Below are 19,408 nucleotides of genomic sequence, written 5' to 3' on the forward strand. Positions count from 1 at the left end.
GCCCGCCCGCCGCCTCCGGGGTGCGTTCTCCCGCGGACCCCGCAGCCGCGGCGCTTCCTCAGCCGCCGCTCCCCGGGGCGCGGGCCCTGGCGGCCCAGCTGACGAGGACGCTCCGCGCGCCCCCCGCGGGCCGCCGCCGCCTGCCGGGCCGGGGGGCCGCCGCCTGCCTCAGCGCGCGGGGCCGGCATGGAGCTCTTCCAAGCCAAGGACCACTACATCCTGCAGCAGGGCGAGCGCGCGCTGTGGTGCAGCCGCCGCGATGGCGGCCTCGAGCTCCGACCCGGTGAGGCTGGCGGCGCGGGGTCACCCCTGGGCGCGGGGAGCGGGGGGCGGCGGGAGGGCGCGGCCGGGCCCCCCAGCCCGCGGGAGCGGAGGGCGCCGCCTGCGGCCCTGGCGGCCGGCGGGCTCGGCGCGGGCGCGCGCTGTCATCATTTCCCGACGGAGGGGGCGCTCGCCCGGCCCCGGGCCCGACCCCGGGCCCGACCCCTCCGCGCGGACAAAGGGCCCGCGACCCTCGTCCCTCCCCGGGGGAGCTGACCCGAGCTGCCGGCAGCCGGGGTCCGGCCGGCTCTCCCCGGGAAGTTCGAGCGACGTACCCCTGGCCGTCAAGGCCTCTTCCTGTCTGGAGTGGCCTCTGGCCCGTGGGTTCGAGTCCCCACCTCGGGCCAGAAGCGATGCCAGTTCAGTGGCGCGAGCTGTCGTCGGAGCTTCGCTCCCGGTTCACCTGTTTCTGGGTCCTTTTTCGAGGCGTGATTCCTTCCGGCCTCCCCACGGGCACCTGCTTTAAGGCGCCTTTCCTTTGACTGTGGCTTTGCAATGAACCTGTCGTGTCACGTTGAACTGGTACTATTTCTGGGTGGCTCGCTGTTGTGCGATGCCGGGGGTACCGTGGGCCCGGGTCGGGGTGTCCGGGGAGCTGCTGTGCGACGCCGGGGGCTGCGGCGCTCCGTCTGCGTTGGGAAAACTAGTTCGCGTGGTGAGTCCGGCAGCAGCCCCGCCCGCACCGGCCGGGTGACACCTCCCCCTCGGAGGGGGTCGGTCCTTTTCCTCATCACCTCGGGCATCTTCCTCTAGAGAAGCGAGAGAAGAGAGCTCTTTAAGTAAACAGAGCATTTCAAATTTGCTTGTCATTCTTGTGTATAATAACCTCGACAAAGGAATTCCATGGTGTGAATGGGAAGGTCTAAGAGATCCAAATAAGCTTTTCCGATCACAGCAGCTACCGTTTATGGGCTGGCTTCCCAGGTCGTGGTCCTTCATAGCCCCACAACCACCTCACGCCCCCCCCCGCCCCCCCCCGTGAGGACACAGGTGTGAAAGGTGGCCTCACCGGCCTGAGGTCAGGCAGGGAGTAGAACCGGCCCCAGCAGGTGCCGCCGCTCTCCGACGAAGGCCTGCTGGTTGATTTGCAGGGAAGGAGAACTTATTCTTTTTTTTCTCCCTCTAGCCTCGGTGTATTTTCTTACCGTTACGTGTGATTTCCTCTGTTCAGAATGGAGGAGAGACTGCGGCACCCAGATAAGGTTCTTGATGGTCTTGGGACAGAAGTTGTGGTGGGTAGGCTCCTGTTGGCCAGTCTCCATTCATTCATTCTCTTTTCTCTGTTTTTCCTGATCTGACCATTTGCCTAGCCCTCCCCCTGCTCCCACCCCCAACGTTTGGGTCAGGTTCCAAGTTTAGCTTGAAGCAAGGTAGACGGCAAAACCCCCCAAGCTGTTCAGGAGCCGACCGTAGATCATTTACAGCTGGATGGAAATGGAGATCCTCTCCGACCCAGGGAACAGAACACTTTTCTACGCCTCATCTCTTCAACTACAAAATGAGGGCTGGGCTTTTTGGTCATGGTACACGATGGAAATGTTTTTTAGAACCATGCCAGTTTGTCCAGTGTACGTTTTAGGGGTTGATATTGGTGTGTTTCATGAAAAACACTCAGGATGTCTCCAGGTAGTCACCAGTATGTTTGGGCAGTGAATTGAGGCACATATAAATAGGGGGGGCTGGGTTGTTTGCATTTTTAGGGCCACTCTCTTCTTTGTCTTAGCCCCTAAGATTGACAGAGATGAACCAAGCTGGTGGAATTACATGGACCACGGTGCAGTCATAGGAGTCCTCTGAAGAGGAGCGGTTCTAAGTGAATTATTTGACATTCTGTTTGATTTGTGTTCAGTTCTTATACAAGGGAGGCTGTCCTACCCTAATGGTTGTTTGGGGATAAATCACCCCCCTCAAGCAAAGAAAGTCAGCTCTTCTAGGCTGCTGGCTAGTGCCCCACCTTTCTGTGGAAGGATACTTCATACTTCTGAGCTAAGGAAGCTCAGATGAGCCACAGGTGTAAGCCCTTAAGAAATATCCCCAGGGTAACCTCGGCCTAGATTTTGGATTAAGCCATGTGGTTTGAGTTACTGTTTATATATTCAAAGTCCACATCAGAAGGCAAGTTAAAAACTTCTTTTCTACATAAATGTCTGAAGTCTTTGCAGTTACATTTATTTCATGTCTTAGGATGTAGGCAACCACAGACTGAAGGAGACTGAAAATCTAGAGGAAGGAAGAGGCCACTATATTTCAGAATAACCGCCTGCTTTGATCTTCAGGTGTTTGAGTATAGCCAGTGAATAAAGAATCCCGTGTACTTTACCAAATTGTTTGTCCTATCCAGTACTTAAGATCCTTTTTAAAGAATGACTATTAATAATTGTATTTTAATTGCTTTTTTCTATAGAATCGTTCAAAATTCTTTTCATTTTATCGTACCTTTTCCCTCTGCTTTTGCTCTTGTTTCTAATGAAAGCATTTAAAATATTCCATTATTCCCAATTGATAATTCAACTGAATAGGTGATTGACCAAGTCCTTATCTTTTCCAAAGGGCAGTGTTATAAGACCAAAAAAGCCTGTGGACATTGTGGTTTTTATGTTTATGGCTACTGAAAACCTGAATCAGGACTTCCTTTTTCTTAGAGACATCAGAAGAGTCAGCATTGATTTTTAAGGTTAAAATGACCATTTCCTTATCCTGGAATGTGTGTTATGATTTTTAAGGTTAAAATGACCATTTCCTTATCCTGGAATGTGTGTTACTGTCCGCCTCTTTTCCTGCCTCGTTTCTTCTGGAAGACCCAGCTCAGATGTGTGCTCACCCTAGCCGCATTCCTAGGGCAGAATTGTGGTCACAATAAACACATTATTGTGTTTCCAGGTGCTTTGTCCACTTAGCACACACGTTGATTATAGCCCTTACTGCATCATATAATAATAGTTTCCTTCCTTTTTCCTCAGGGGACAGTACTTTTCCCAAGGCAAGGACCGTACTTGACTCATCTTGGTATCTCTGGGCTCTAGAGTGCTTAGAATGCAGAAAGCATTTTTGGTTGAGTGGAGCCGAGTTACATTTTAAGTCCAAGTTTTCTCTCAGTAATATCATTGCCATAAAAATAGGATGTTGTGTTATGCTTATTACCCATTTTAGTCCCTGTTTTGAATATCTTCTAATTGGGGCGGAAAATCTCTGTCCAGCTGGGTGAGGAAATAAATGCGAGGCTTTCCACTTGTGTGTGTGTGTTTTTTCCCCCCTTTCTATCTGATTTAGCATCACCATTTTTTAAAAGAAAAACCTTTGGATTCCTTATTTTCTTCTTTACATTGTTTAATTTTTAAAAATTGTTTTTTCTAAACAGTTGATACTATTATTTTTTTCTGATGCTTTCTTTCCTTTTTAAAAAATTCCTCACCTGAGGATATGTTTTTCTGGTTCTTAGAGGAAGGGAGAAGAGGGAGGGAGGGAGAGAGGGAGAGAAACATTGATGTGATTAATTGCCTGCCCTACTTGCCACAACTGGGAATCCAACCCGTAACCTTTTGGTGTATGGGAGGATGCTTCAACCATCCGGACCACCCAGCCAGGGCTGATGTTTTCATTTTTTTAGTCTGTAGCTTGCTTTTTGGTGGATGCTTATGTCTATTGCAAAGTGACCCCTAGAGAAAAATATTTAGATTGTTTTATTGTCTACCAGGGAAATGATAAAGTACTGTGTAAACATTCAATAACTTCCTGAGAGTGAAGTTTTACTATCTGAGAGTAAGGATTGTAGACTTTAAACAGTCCACTGTTTGGGAAGGGTGATATGGTCTTACCTCTTCAGTCTTAAAATTACTTCGACTAGACCTCGTGTCTGATGTGATGGTGTTATGTAATTTACTGCATTCTATGCTTCATACTATTTGCAGACTGAGTGACCATGGAAAGATGTTAAAGCATTTGTCATACACATAACATTCACAGCCTGTAAACTGGAGAGAGAGAAATGATAATTCTGAATGATGAATGCCAGTGAATATGTTTTTGGAGGAGATAACTAGCTATCAATTAGAATTCACAGAAACATGAAAAGTGTTTCTGTTCTTCTTAGTAATTTTTTAATAATGAATTATTTTTAGTATGTCATATGAAGTTAACTTTCTTTGAATGAGAAATTATAGTAATGGAACTGAGATCCACATGAAACTTTATCTTTTCAGGATCATATTTTCTGAATATAGATTCAGTGTATTTAGAGTTTTGTGCCATTTGATATTGACTTTGAAAAAAAGATTTTTGAACTAAAATATTTGCTAATAAACACAAATTACCATGACAAAATATAACAGGGCATTTTAATTTAAAAGATTATTAAATATATTGTAAAAATCTTTGTTTTTGTTGAATAACCAGGTTTTTTTCAAGTGTCTTTACCCTTCAGTTTATTTAAATGGCTTACCAGTTTTTATGTTCTGAACTACTTTTTACTCCATGGTTTATATTTCTAATAATCTAGCATTGTTAGATTGAAGAGGTCTATATGTTTATTTTTATGCACACTTACTTTTATGCATGCAAAATAGAAAAGACTCATCTTTCCAATTTTTTTTTCTCCCTTCTGGGGTTAAAGAAAAGAACGACAGGGTCTTTCTAAGGGGGCAGATAACAATTTTTGGAGTCAGGTTTTACAGATGAAGGAAGTTTTTGAACATATTTTGTTGCCTACATTGTTAACTGAGAGTAATAGTAGCTAATAACAACAGCTTTTATTTATTGAGCATTTTGCTGAACCAGACACTGTGCTAAGCCCTTTATTTGTAACTGGCGCATTCCATCCCCACAGACCTCAGGAGGAGGGTTCTGTTATTTTCTGACAGACGAGGAGACTGAGGCATAGAGAGGTAATCTGTCCAAGTTCACAGAATTAAGTGGGGGAGATGGGCTTCTAACCCACTATGTGACTACAAAGCCAGGGAGATACCTCTCAATGCTGACAAACCTGTTTGATAAACCTTTCTATCTTCTTGACTACAGAGTTATAGTGTTCATAATTTTATGGATAATATCTGAAATGTGTCTTTCGCTATCATCATCGTATAGATTAGCCTTTATAGAGAATCAGATAGCCTCTCTTGTCAAAGCACACACACTGAGGGAGGATGTGTGTAGAAGGAAAAGGTTGATAATGGGACTGCTGGATGGTTCTTTGACCCAACACCTATCCCTGACTCCTCCTTGCAAAATTAGTTCATATACTTACAGGGAATGTCACTATGTAATAGATTGACTAGTTGTTTTTCCAGGTTAGGGTTAGTTTATCAGGTTTCCCTTAAGTTTTTAGAACATCTGCAGTTTGAGAAGGGACTAGAGATAGGGTAGATCTTTGTGCAGAAACATTGATCTGTACGGGATGGGAAGTGTTTCAGCCTGTGATGGCAACCTGAAGCCTTCCTCAGTCTAGCTTTGCGAGAGTCCTAGCTCTAATTTCACAGGCGTCTTTCCAGAGCATATAAAGCAGAGTGGGAATGGTTAGGGAAAAGTCTTTGGGACCACTGCCTTCAAACAGGGAGGGGCCTTTGTGGAATCCCTGGTTCCGAGATGCTGTGCTCCGAGCAGGCCATCGCCAGCAGAGGCCACGACTTGGCAAAGGCTAGCTTCAGAGGAGAGGAAGTAGGAAGGCCTTTTAGAGTAGAGCATGCAGGTGCCAGCAAATTTGGTGTCCTGATAGCGTGGTCTTTTCCGGAACCTGACTCCTTTGGTGCTGCTCCAGGATGCCTAGCTGCACGGCTTCCCGTAGTCCTACCTGCCCAGCCTAACTCATTTGGAGCAAGGGGGAGGAGATGTACATTCATCACCATATCCCTAGCACCTGGCCCACAGCAGGTCTTATGTAAAAATTGTCTCAAATGAATTGAAATAATGCTAGTTAGTCCCTGGTCAACCCTTTGCACTTTAAGCAGCAAAGAGATTGTTGGGAGGATTAAATGGAGAATGTAAGAATAGAAGGCCAGAATGCTGCCTCTCTTGCTAACTAAAAAAACTGCTAATTTCTCATTTTGTTCAGTAAAGGGGGAGGGGGCGGAGAATCTAACTTTTAAGTCTGAGATTCAAGAAATTTATTCTCTTTTAGAATGAAAATAAATGGGACCTGAAGACATTTTTTTTCTTATGCAAAAAAAAAAAAAGTTTGTTAATGATTTGGTCCTTGTGATTTATGACAAAATGAACTGTTGTATTTACAGATAGATACCAGACTGTTGGAAAAATCAAACTAGTTTGGCTGTGCTATTTATTCTCAGAGCCATAGTCTGGTGTGGTTTTATGAGGGTTTAAATGTTAGATCTTTATAAGCTGTATTACTACCTCTCTTTGCATCTTTTTGTTAACTGTTCTATTCATATTCAAATATGTTTTAAAATATGACCTTTTAAAAATCTAGCCTTGCGAACGAACACAAGTTTGAGAAGTAACAGCAGTGTCATTGAATCTCTAACAAATAATTAATTACTCCTTAGCTCGTCTATGTCATCATTATGTGTCAACTGACCATAATTGAATTGAAAAGAACATTTGAATTAGAGTATGTTTAACAAAATGGAGAAATATTTTTTATTATCAGTTGTTGATAATCTTAAATAATAATATATAAATAGTATTTTAAAAGTGAGGATAAACACTGAACATTAAAAAAACACACACCACTGAACATTTAGCATTGTAGTACTATTACAAGACACACTGATAGTATCTTAATTAAATCCCATGCTTTGTTAGAATGACTCACTTTCTGGTTGCTGTGAGACCCTTAAAAAAACTGCTCATTCAGAAAAAGCATCCACTCCTGCCTGCTTTCTTTGGTTAAGGCTGGCTGAATTAAATACAGGTTGATTTTAGGTCATTGTTTCTTCTTTAAGTTACTTCATTTTGATTTCAGGTTCTTTCAAGTTTAACTTCGCATTTCTTCAACTTGACAGTGGGATGTTTAAAAATACATTAACTCTTTATAAATCTTATTCTTTGAATCAGCTTTCATTTACACTGAACTTCAAATTCCACAGTTTCTGCAGTGGTCAGTATATACCATCTGAAGCAATCATAGCATCAAACTGAAATATTAGGAAATTTTAAACATGCCATATGCTTTTAATTTTAGTAGTTTGCATATATAATGATGATTCTTCACAGTATTATTATACATTGCTTTCATGGCAGATACAAACTTTTTTCTTCCCTCTGGGAATAGCTGTGATGGGCAGAGTCACAATGTGCCAGACTCCCTTCTGGGCAGCTGTGCTTCTTAACTGTCAGGGTTTGTCTCTCCTCTGGTAGCTATTGCATTTATTCCCCTTCACACCTTTCAAAAGTTCCCGCATCTCAAAGCGGCAGCCCCTCCTCCCTGCTTCTAACTAATTTAGTATTCTATTTCTTCCTCCTTCCAAAAATATTAAGGCTGAGTTTCTGTGAAGCCATTTATTCTTTCAACAAACATTTGTTGAAGACCTGCTGGGCATTGTGCTAAAGTGAAAAGATGGTTAAAACACTGTCTACCCTAGCCGAGGTTGTAGTCCAATAGGAGATAGACACACACAGAGGTCTGGAGTGACGGACACTGTGATAGAGCTATATAAGACAGTTCTGTGGAAGATTTGGGCCGTCTTGAAGTTCCAGGTCTCAGTGTGTTTGTTTTTCTGAGGTGGTAAAAAATTTTTTTCTAATAAAATGAGAAGGAAGGATACTTTTTTCTTTGATTCTGTGAAATTTCTTGAAGTAGTCTGTGATAGTTCTTTCTCTCTATAGGAGTGGAAAGCCCTGGAAGAAACAGGCTCTGTGCACGTGTGGACTTATTTGTGTGTGTCTTGCCAGAAATAACTTTGTATGCTCAGTGCCTTCATTCTAATGAGGTACTCAAACAAAACAAAATGACCGTTTATGAGGATGCCTAGTGCCTACCAGGCTAGACTGAAATAGTGCAGGTTCTTCCACTCTGTGGTGGCCTTGTTTGATCTAGTAGAGTTCTTCATTTGATCTGATGGTGGGTTTGAAGGCAGAGCTTTTTGTTGGTGAGGACCTATGGCGGCAAGACTACTATGTAGACAGTCCTAGATGGGAGAGAATAAGTTAACTTTGGGCAAAGTTTTCAGGGAAAGCTAGGAAATTATTTAAGTACCAGCTGGGAGAAAGGTTGCACTTATTAAATGAAGGAAGTGCTAATTTTATACATCTTGGTTTAAGAGCTCTAAAACGAGGAAAGGAAAATACCAATTGTTAGCTCAGCTGTGCTCTGATTTAGTTCTCAGAATCCTATTTCTGAAAGTTATATCAAAGGACAATTTTTTTTGGGAGAGCAGAAGGTGAGAGACGTATTTGAACACATTGCTATGTTACTTGGGTGATGCATTGTGCATTTATTATTCAAAGATTTATCGAATCCTTGTTTAAACTGGTTGTATTTTCAGCCTCTTCAGGTAATGAGTTTGGAAAGTTGTGGCAGGCTGTACTTTCCTTCATTTATTCCCAAACTATGTCTTTTAAACATGCGTCTCCTAGACTCTTATTCTGAATGTACTGTAATCTCCATACCTCTCATAATGTTATGCATTTCTGGTAGGTTTTCCCAGGACCTTTCTACATTGTTTGACCTTTCATGAAAGTCTTTTTCTTTAGTTATCTTCTGTTCTTTTTTGAGTTGCATTGGGTCTTTCTTGAAATGTGATTATTAGGACTTTATACTTCAGATAAGGAATCAATAATTTTTCGTGTAGATATTACAGAGTTTAAAAACCAATTTCTAATATCCTTCATGGTCATGATCAAAAGTTTGTGGGCTCTTTGCTATAATTAGATGCCTGTTTTAATAGAAAAGTCTAGGTATTCTTAAGATTTCCTTCCTAGATAGTATCTCTTATCTTTTAAGTACTCTTAGGGTTTTTTTTTTGAAATATAATTCTTTGTACTAGCTTATGCCAGCTCACTGTATTATGAGATCTTTATGTAATTTATGGTACTTTATTACATTAAAGAGTTTAAAGTTGTACATGACACAGGTATCATTTTGAATCAGACTGATAGGATAAAGCTAAACTTACTCATGCACGTTCCATCCAATAACCTATAATCACTTAGACCAATAGAGTAGTTTCCCCTTTATCCGACATTTCCCTTTCCTCAGTTTCAGTTGCTCCCAGTCAACTGAGGCCTGAAAATATTAAATAGAAAATTCCAGAAATAACTTACAAGTTTTAAATTGCACGCTGTTCTGAGAGGTGTGATGAAATCTCCTACTATCCCGTTGGTCACTTAGTAGCCATCTTGGTTATCAGATCGACTGTGGAGGTGTTGCATTGCTTGTGTTCAAAGAACCTTTATTTTACTTAATAATGGCACGAAGCGCAGGAGTAGTGGTGCCGGCAATTCAGATATGCCAGAGAAGCTGTAAATTGCTTTCTTTAAGTGAAAAGGTGAAAATTCTCCACTTAGTAAGGAACGAAAAAATCATCTGCTGAAGTTACTAAGATCTATGATAAGAATAAATCTTTTGTCCATGAAATTGCCTAATTTGTAAATTAAACTGGATCATAGGTATGTAAGTATAGGAAAGAATATAGTAAACGTAGGGTTCCCTACTGTCCGCAGTTTCAGGCATCCACTGCGCCGCTCCACCCCTGTAGATAAGGGGAGGCTACTGTGATTCTCCACTTGGTTGTACATTATAATTTCCTGGAGGAGCTTGACAAACACCTGTGTCAGGGCCCCACTCCAACCAAGTGAAGTCAGACCTGGTGAAGGGCGGGGCCCAGACATCAGTATTCTATAAAGCTCCTAGATGCTGACCATGAACAGCCAGAATGAGCAACCATTGATTTGGAGTTCACACTGGGAAATCACCAGCTGCTAGAACTTCTAAGTTGGATTAGCTATTTAACTTGCTGCGTGCCAGAAAATCATCACCATTAGAGTTCAAAGAAATGTATCAAATTTTGCATTTTTAAGATGGCTCCTGAATCACCTTTATCTGTTTTCCTGGCCAAATTAAATTCTGAGAGTTGAAGCATGGAAGAGCTAACAATGGGAACTTTCAGTTTTTCATTTTAGAACCCTTTTACTCATCTGTCTGACTTTAGTGATTGTCTTTCCATACCAATAATATCCATTGTCTTTAGCAGGAAATGAAACTTGGGTCTGATTATTTATGCATACCTTGGTACTTTTTTTTTTCCCCCTAAAACAAACGAAACTGCCCATAAACTTCAGCAGTTGTGAAAAACACAGGCTTGTTCTTGGGCTGAGGGAGTGCCTTCACTCTGGGCTTCTGGAATGAATGACTCATACTCTCTGCAGGCACCCAGTATTTATCACTTGTTTCTGTGTACCAGGAAGGGGAGGGCCTGTGAAAACAGAAGCCCTGTACTGCCAAATGAACCTGGAAGTGGAGACCAATTGGCCAAACAATTGAGCTTAGAACAAAATATTTCTGCCTTTAGTGTATGCTGCTTTATTTCACTAATTAAAAGTTGGCATTATTTGTAAAATGCTATACTTTTGTAATCTGTAAGCAACTTTTCTCTTTACTAGATGACTTTGATAATCCTAAATTTTAAAACCTGCTTGCAAATTTCAAACATTTGTCTTTTGAATTTATCTGCCACCTTGGAATATACTTTTTGAAGGGAAGATTAGAGAGCAATATGCTTGTTGAAGCAGATCAATTACATGGCTGTTCTTTGTGGAAGGATAGTATAAGCCCACTGGCCTTTTTCTTTGCCATTCCAATGCCTTCTGCCTCCTGAGTAGTGGTAGTGTGCATTACTAAGTGTACTTGCTACATATGCTTAGACTAATATCATTTACAGATTTCCTCTATACAGAATCTACTAATGCCAACTGATTCTGCTTCCTTTTTAAAGAGTAACAGATTGGGGTAGGGGGGTGCACACAGCCCTGGTTGGGTGGCACGTCGTCCCATATGCCAAAAAAGTTTGTGGGTTTGATTTCTGGTCAGGGAACATACCTAGGTTGCGGGTTTGATCCCTGGTTGGGACAGGTGTGGGAGGCAACCAATTGATGGTTCTCTTTCACATCAGTGATTCTCTATCTCTAGTTCTCTCTCCTTCTCCCTTCCTCTCTAAAACCAGTAAACATACCCTGGGGTGAGGTTTAAACACACACACACACACACACACACACACACACACACTTTGAAGTACCTATGTGTCCCAGGCACTGTACTGGGCAGCAAAGGCACATCAGTTCAAAAAGACACACCGAGCCTCTTTTCTTGGGCCAGTTATATTGCCTGCTTCAGGCCTTCCTCTCTTGTCTTGTGTCTCTTGTCTCTATATTGGTATGAGAAACCATGGGCACCAGCTAGAGATTTTAAGATCATTTCCCCGAATGTTTAGGTAAGTCTTTCATTGTGAGACAGGCTCATCATTTATTATATTTATTGAAAGATAAATGCTTTTATTAAAAATGCTTGTATAGCATTAAAAAAAAACCAATTTAAGTTGGTAGCCCTATTAAAAGTCAGTGAAAATAAGCAATTGGTAGAAGTCCATTTTTCATGCTTACTTTTACTCATTTATTGATTCATTTGGTTCAGTAACTATTGAATGAATGCCTGCTATGCATCAAACACTGTCCTACACCTCAGGTATATAGTAGTAAACAAAATAGGCATAGAATTAAATAAACTGATAGAGGGGTTGAGACTTAATAATAGTCTGTCTTTTTAATTGGTTAGTTTAAACTTTACATTTATTTTAGTATATTAGGAGTTATCTCTATTGTTTATTCTTGTTTTCCATTTATTGTGCTTTTTCTTTTTATTCTATCACCTTTTCCTGTCTTCCATTGGATATCTCAAATATTTGTTAGGTGCCTCTCTATTGCTGATCGAAAGTTACATATTCTACTTATATTCTTCTATGGTTTCTTAAGACCCAGTATTTATTTTCACATACATAACTAAAATTTACCAATATCCATGTCTTTTTCCCAGGCATAATCTTACCTCCCTTTAGCCTGTACTTCTAGATTCCACCCCCTGCCACCCCTGCGTGTGGAGGATTTAGAGGGGAGGAAGCTGGCAGTCATGCTTGATTTGCCATTTGGATCTGAACCGGAACTGGGTTGCTGGGACTAAGACTGGATGCCTAGTTTTGAGCTGCGTCAGAGCTCTGGATCTGTTTCATATTAGAGGAAACAATTTTGGGGACATATCTAGATACTGAGATTTTCATAAAATTTTTTTACTTTGAGGAGGCTTTCAGGAATTATGGCCTTACCATAAGATTTAATAAGTAAAAAAAATTGAAATTTTTCTTTTTAGTTTTTTTTTTTTAAAGCTGTATGTAGATCCTTGAAATAAAAATCTATGGAGAGATTGACTGAGTGGTAAGAACCTGGAATTTTAAATGCATGTACATTTCCCAACTTGAGCTAAAAGTTATTGAACATTTATGTGCCAGACATGGTGCTGGACACTTTCATATAATTCTCTCATTTGATCCTTATAAAAACCCTGTTAGTTGAAATTTCCATTTACACAAGAGGAAATGGAAGCTGAGAGGTCTTCAGAGACTATAGTAGAGTCAGGACTCTACCTGGGACACCGTATTCAGGCTGTGCCCACATCATACCTGCGCCTCTAGACTCTGTCCAGGCTCCTAGTTCCCGAGCCAGCTCGAGGCTGTCCTTGTACACACGCTTATCGGGATCTCTGGCTTTAGGCCTGCCCTCTCATGTTCATCCTCTACACTGGCCCTGATGTTCAATCTCAAATGCAAATCTGCCCTGTCTGGAGGAAACAGCCCTGACCTCACTATCTGTTGTCCTCCTGAGTGGGTCCCTGTGTAGTTCTTCAGCCTTGCTCTTGCAGCTCTCTGCCTTTTACGTTAGGGTCCTGCAGAACCAAACTGTCTGGAGTCCTCATTGCATTCAATGCATATTTGAATGCCTTTTATGTATTAAGCAGCCTGCTAGCTATAGAGCAGACAAGAGCTTTTTTAATGATCCAGATGGGGGAGGTCTAGACCCTGGGCAAGAATAGTGGCAGTGGGATGGAGAGAAGTGAAACATTCATTAGATATTGAGGGGATAGAATCAATAGGACTCTGTGAGGAAGAAAAGCATTTTGGACATCACCCAAATGTGCAGCTGGGATGATGGTGAGCTGAAAGTCCCATACAAAAATGAGAATATTATACCTGAGAACATTTGGTAGGGAAACTTGCGGAGTTTGATGTATGCTAGAAAAAGCCCTGGGCTGAGAATGGGAAATGGTGTTTTGATTTTGACAAGCTATGTAGTATTGGACAGTCCCTTTGTCTCTGCTAGCCCTGAAGCTTTTATCTGAACTAGAACAGAGGACTTTAACTTTGCTATTTTATTTATTATTATTATTTTTTAATATATTTTATTGATTTTTTACAGAGAGGAAGAGAGAGGGATAGAGAGTTAGAAACATCGATGAGAGAGAAACATCGATCAGCTGCCTCCTGCACACCCCCTACTGGGGATGTGCCCGCAACCCAGGTACATGCCCTTGACCGGAATCGAACCTGGGACCCTTGAGTCCGCAGGCCGACGCTCTATCTACTGAGCCAAACCGGTTTCGGCAACTTTGCTATTTTAAATAGTGAGCCCTTCTAACACGATTCACAGCAAATTATCTGACTTTAACTTGCCACTCCATTCTGTGTCATACGTTCATTTGTCTACTCAGCATTTTGGAGCCTGCTGTGTACCATGCACTGGGGATATAAAGCTAAATGAGAGTAGGTCTTATGAGCTTCCTGTTCTTGATGAGTTTCCTGCTCAGTCAGAGAGACAGACAAGTCAATAGTTAGGTGCATTAAACCAAAGTACGTTGCTATGATGGAAATCTGAGCAAGGTTTAGGGAGTCACAAAAGTGATCCTGCTCTGTTCTGCGAGGTGGGTGGAGAGGGGAATGCGTCAGGGAACACCGGTGACCCTTGCTCTGAGTCTGGAATGAAGAGAGGCAGAAGTGGGTGGGGAGCAGCATTCCACACACAGCCTGTCCTACTGGATGGCTGCAGGAAGACCAGGATGCTGGGGGCGGGGAGGCAGGAGGAGGGGCACAGGACCCGCCCATGCGGGGGCTTACAAGCCTTTCCAAGGAATTTGGACTTAGTTTCTAAAGCTGTGGGGAATAGGAGAAGTAATACAGTTGGATTAGCAATGTTCATATTTATCCCTTTTTATACCGAATGTATTTCCTTCACAATACCGGTAATAACGGTAGGCAAGCTAGACTTTGGGGCAAAGAACATTATTTGAAATAAAGTCAGTTATTACATCCTGATAGAGCAGTTCACCAGGAAGATAGAGTAATCCTGAACTTAGTCTCAAGTGTAAAGCAAAACTTAAGAAGGAAAAATGGAAAAAACACAAAGCATGAGAGTTTTAAAAAAAGAAAAAAGGAAAAAGCCTGCTCTCAAAACCTATTAGGTTAAGCAGTCAAAGAAATTAGCAAATGCATAGAGAAGTTGAACAAAAGAATCAACAAAGTTGATATAATGAGCCCTAGCCCCAAAGTTAAATAGTGTGTTCAAATATTTCACAACCATAGTAAGAAATACTTTAAAAATCATGACCTGTTGAACACATATGTATGTACCAGAAACAAAAGTTTCATAAAATATTTCCCTACATGGTGCAATTTTTCATGGTATATTCAGTTTTCTGTTCTATTCTGTTGTGTTGCTGTTAATACTAATTTCATACAAAATTGATTTCATGATCCACTAATGGATTGATACCCCTTTTCCTTGAAAACACTAAGTTAAAAATATGCCTGCTTTTGAACACATAGAACATTTACAGATCGACTTCCTGAAGTCCCTTCACACCAAGCCTCTGCTGCCTCTCTGTGCCTCTAAAGCAAAGTTGACTTTGACTCCTATTTTTACTGAGTCAAGGCCATCCAACACATCATCTGCTTTTCTTCTCCATTTCTATATTTAGTCTTTCATCTTTGCTTCTAGACGTAGAAAAAAGTGGTATCCTTCCTTTTCAAAGGTTAACTTTTATACCTGGAATTTTACTGTCATCATCTTCTGTTTTCTTTTCCTCCTTTTAGATCTCTGGTTCTTACATCTAGACATTTGCCCTTGATCATCCCACAATGAATTCAGTCTTATTGGGTTCTCTTTTCGAACCTCAAAGATTATCAGTAACTATTATTTTTAGTCTTTATACCATAAACTTGGTTATTTTAGTTTTTTCTAGTTTTTAATCCTCAACTGAGGATATTTTTCCCATTGATTTTTAGAGAGTGGAAGGGAGGAAGGAGGGAAGGAAGGGGGAGAGAAAAAGAGAGAGGGAGAGGGGGGAAGGGGAGGAAGAGGGGAAGAGAGAGTGGAAAGGGAATGGGGGGGAGGGAGAGGAAGAAGAAGGGAGAGAGAGAGAAAAGGAACATCCATGTGAGAGACATATCGATTGGTTGTTGCCTCCCGCACACACAACAACCGGGGCCAGGGATTGAACCTGCAACCTATTGAACTACCATTAATGTTACATTTATATCCATGCATTTCACAGCCTTTTGCAATCGGGGTTCCACAAGAGAATTAAGCCCTAATGTCCTCAGGCGCCCATTGTGTGTAATGAATTAACTTCTCTCCTATGTGTCTAGAATGGCACAAGTTATTTGGGAGAATTGAGAAAACAGTCACGCACATCATTGTTTGTTTTGTGGCTCAGATGAGGAAGCCTGATCGGGATGCCCGGCTCACACCAGGCACTCAATACTTGTTCCTATTATTTTTGCCCTGGAAGTCCCATAAAAGAGCACTAGCTGTCTGGATTTCTTTGCTTGGGGAAAGGGTATTTTCCAGACTGGGATCCAGTAAGTGGGCATCTCTATATGGCAGTTTCTCAGGCCTTGTCTTCGGATTTGGGACTAGCTCTGACTATAGGGCTGCCGGCATCTCCGTTGTCTTGTAGTGCACCAGCCTCTTTCCCCCACTGAAGGGCGCCAGAGTACTGCCTCCAATCTGAGCCGACTTTCAGAATGTCAGTTCTTTCCCCATAACTGTCCTTACGACAGAAGCCTTATTCAGGCTTTGATTGAACGCTTTTTCAAAAATTGATAGTAATGTATTCAGTTCTGGGTGTTCATAACTGCTTTTTTTTTTGGACATTGATCATATTTTAATATACTGCTTTTAATATACTGTTTTACATGTTTTCTGATGAATATTTTCTCATGATTGCTTCTTATTTTATTTTAGCTACTGATCTACTTCTTGCCTGGAATCCCATTTGCTTGGGTTTGGTAGAAGGCGTTATTGGGAAAATTCAGCTCCATTCAGGTATGTTTCTGTAAACTCCATAAACTTGTCAAACTGATTGTGGCATTTTGACGTTTTCTTCTTTGAGGATAAATGTAGATTCTGTTATGGCTTTGATTCCTTTGCCTTAATTATTTGTCTGCCCAAAGTGCGTATATTGCCATATAAGTTTCATGAAATAAAAATAAAACTTTAGAGAAAAAGGAGGTATAATATTACAACCCTTTCTTCCTCTTAAAACACAGCACTTACCAAACGCCTAGCAAGTGTCAGGAATCGTGCTAGTCGGTAGAACACAGTAGTGAGCAAAACCTGACCCATTCCCACCCTCATGGAGCTTACAGTTTGGGAGAGAAAACAGACATTGGTGAATAATCACCGAAAAAAATGTATAATTATTTGATAATGATGGTAGGTGCTCTGATGGAAAGACATCCCCCCAACTGCACTGATTTCAAAGGAGAGGATAGTAGGAATAAGGCTAGAGAGATAGGCAGGTGGCAGACCATGGCTGTTGTTGCTTTGGGTCCGCTGTCCATTTCTGATCCAATTAACTGGCCAGGGAAGAGTGTGGGTTTCTTAGTATGGAGTGTGGTCCTTTCCGGGGGCCCTATCCAGGGCAGACAAATTGATGGAAGGTCTAGGTACTTTAGCAGGCCCCGTCTTGGAAGGACAGACACCTGTGCCCTGGGTTCAGAGGAAATTTTGTTTGTGAAAAAATTAGATGTTATATAGTTGGGTCCCAAAATATTCTGAAAATGAGTAAATGAAATAGTTTAAGCATTATATGTAAATTAGAGGCCCGGTGCACGAAATTCGTGCACGGAGGGGGGGCGTGTCCCTCAACCCAGCCTGCACCCTCTCCAATCTGGGACCCCTCGAGGGATGTCCGACTGCCCGTTTAGGCCCGAAACGGGCAATCGGACATCCCTCTCACAATCCAGGACTGCTGGCTCCCAACTGATCACCTGCCTGCCTTCCTGATTGCCTCTAACCGCTTCTGCCTCCCAGCCTGATCACCTCCTAACCACTCCGCTGCCAGCCTGATTGATGCCTAACTGCTCCCCAGCCAGCCTGTTTGCCCCCAACTTTTCTCCTCTGCCAGCCTGGTCACTCCTAACTGCCCTCCCCTGTAGGGTTGATTGCCTCCAACTGCCCTCCCTTGCAGGCCTGGTGCCTCCCACCTGCCCTCCCCTGCTGGCCATCTTGTGGTGACCATCTTGTGTCCACATGGGGGCAGGATCTTTGACCACATGGGGGCAGCTATATTGTGTGTTGCAGTGATGGTCAATCTGCATAAGTACTCTTTTATTAGATAGGATAGAGGCCTGGTACAGGGGTGGGGGCTGACTCGTTTGCCCTGAAGGGTGGGGGTTCCCTTGGGGCGTGGGGCAGCCTGAGCGAGGGGCCTTTGGTGGTTTGCAGGCTGGTCACGCCCCCTGGCGACCCAAGAGGAAGCCCTGGAATCTGGAATTTATTTACCTTCTACCATTGAAACTTTGTAGCCTGGAGCAAAGCCAAGCCTGCTGCTCGCTCCTCGGCCAGCAGTGATTTCTGTAGGAGTTAATTCACCTTCTATAATTGAAACTTTGTAGCCTTGAGTGGAGGCTTAGGCCGGCAACAGGAGGCACAGAAAGCTTGGCTTCTTTTGTTACCGCCGAAACCCTCCCGCTCTCAGTGGCTGTAGCCATCTTGGTTGGGTTATTTGCATATTTGCTCCTGATTGGCTGGTGGGTGTGGCTTGTTGGTGGGCGTGGCTTAGGCGTAGCAAAGGTGCGGTCAATTTGCATACTACTCTGTTATTAGGTAGGATATCTGTTTTTCCTTTCGTATCCATTTTAATATGAGTTTTGAGCTATTGGAGGCTTTACCATTATTGCTGTGTAAAAAAGTGTGCCCTTTGCTCTGGCCAGTGTGGCTCAGTTGAGTGAGTGTTGTCCTGTGCACCGAAAGGTCACTAGTTCAACTGAAAGGTCAGGGCACATGCCCAGATTGTGGGTTCGATCCCTAGTGATCCTCGGTTGGGGTATGTGCGGGAGACAACTGATGGATGTTTCTCTCTATGTCGATGTTTCTCTCTCCCTCTCTGTCCCTCTCTCTCTAAAAATCAATATAGCCGAAGCCAGTTTGGCTCAGTGGATAGAGCGTCAGCTTGCAGACTGAAAGGTCCCAGGTTCGATTCCGGTCAAGGGCATGTACCTTGGTTGCGGGCACATCCCCAGTAGGGGGTGTGCAGGAGGCAGCTGATTGATGTTTCTAACTCTCTCTCTCCCTTTCTCTCTGTAAAAAAATCAATAAAATATATTTTAAATAAATAAATAAATAAAAATCAATATAAACATTTTTTTTTAAAAAGTGTGTCCCTAAAAAAAAAAAAAGGTGTGCCCCTTTTTATTGTAAACTAAAATTATTGAGCATTTGTGACTTCTTGTGTATAAAGCACATATTGCTGGAGACAATCTAATTTTCCTTTATTAGTTGTTTTGGTGGTTTTTAAAAAATCTGTTTTCATTATGAAGTATATTTTAGATACAAAAGCTGTTTATCACAGAGATAAGGCACAGGTTATTGTAAAACAAACACTTCTATCTACCACCCAGCTTGAGAAAGGAAACATGACCAATGTCTTCGGAGCCCTCACGATGGCTTTCTCCAAGTATATCCTGCTTCCTTCCCTTAAAGAGATCCTGCCGTTTTGAATTTTGACTTCTATTATTGCTTTTATTACATATGTATTCCTAAACAAATATGTTGCTAATTTTTTAATAAGTGATATTAAGCTGTTTGTATTCTT

The 19,408-nt window shown here is 42.3% G+C and overlaps 1 protein-coding gene across 1 annotated transcript in view; it reads left to right on the forward strand.

Annotated features, from left to right (window-relative positions):
- INPP5F (inositol polyphosphate-5-phosphatase F) overlaps positions 1 to 19,408 on the forward strand; it is a 60,476-nt gene continuing 41,068 nt past the window's right edge. Inside the window, exons 1-2 of the mRNA XM_054729066.1 lie at positions 1 to 283; positions 16,555 to 16,635. Of these exons, the coding sequence (XP_054585041.1) occupies positions 187 to 283; positions 16,555 to 16,635 (178 nt within the window). The 5' untranslated portion in view covers positions 1 to 186. The remainder of the gene's footprint in view (positions 284 to 16,554; positions 16,636 to 19,408) is intronic.

This window comes from Eptesicus fuscus, chromosome 17 (assembly GCF_027574615.1).
Source record: "Eptesicus fuscus isolate TK198812 chromosome 17, DD_ASM_mEF_20220401, whole genome shotgun sequence".
NCBI classification, from domain to species: domain Eukaryota; kingdom Metazoa; phylum Chordata; class Mammalia; order Chiroptera; family Vespertilionidae; genus Eptesicus; species Eptesicus fuscus.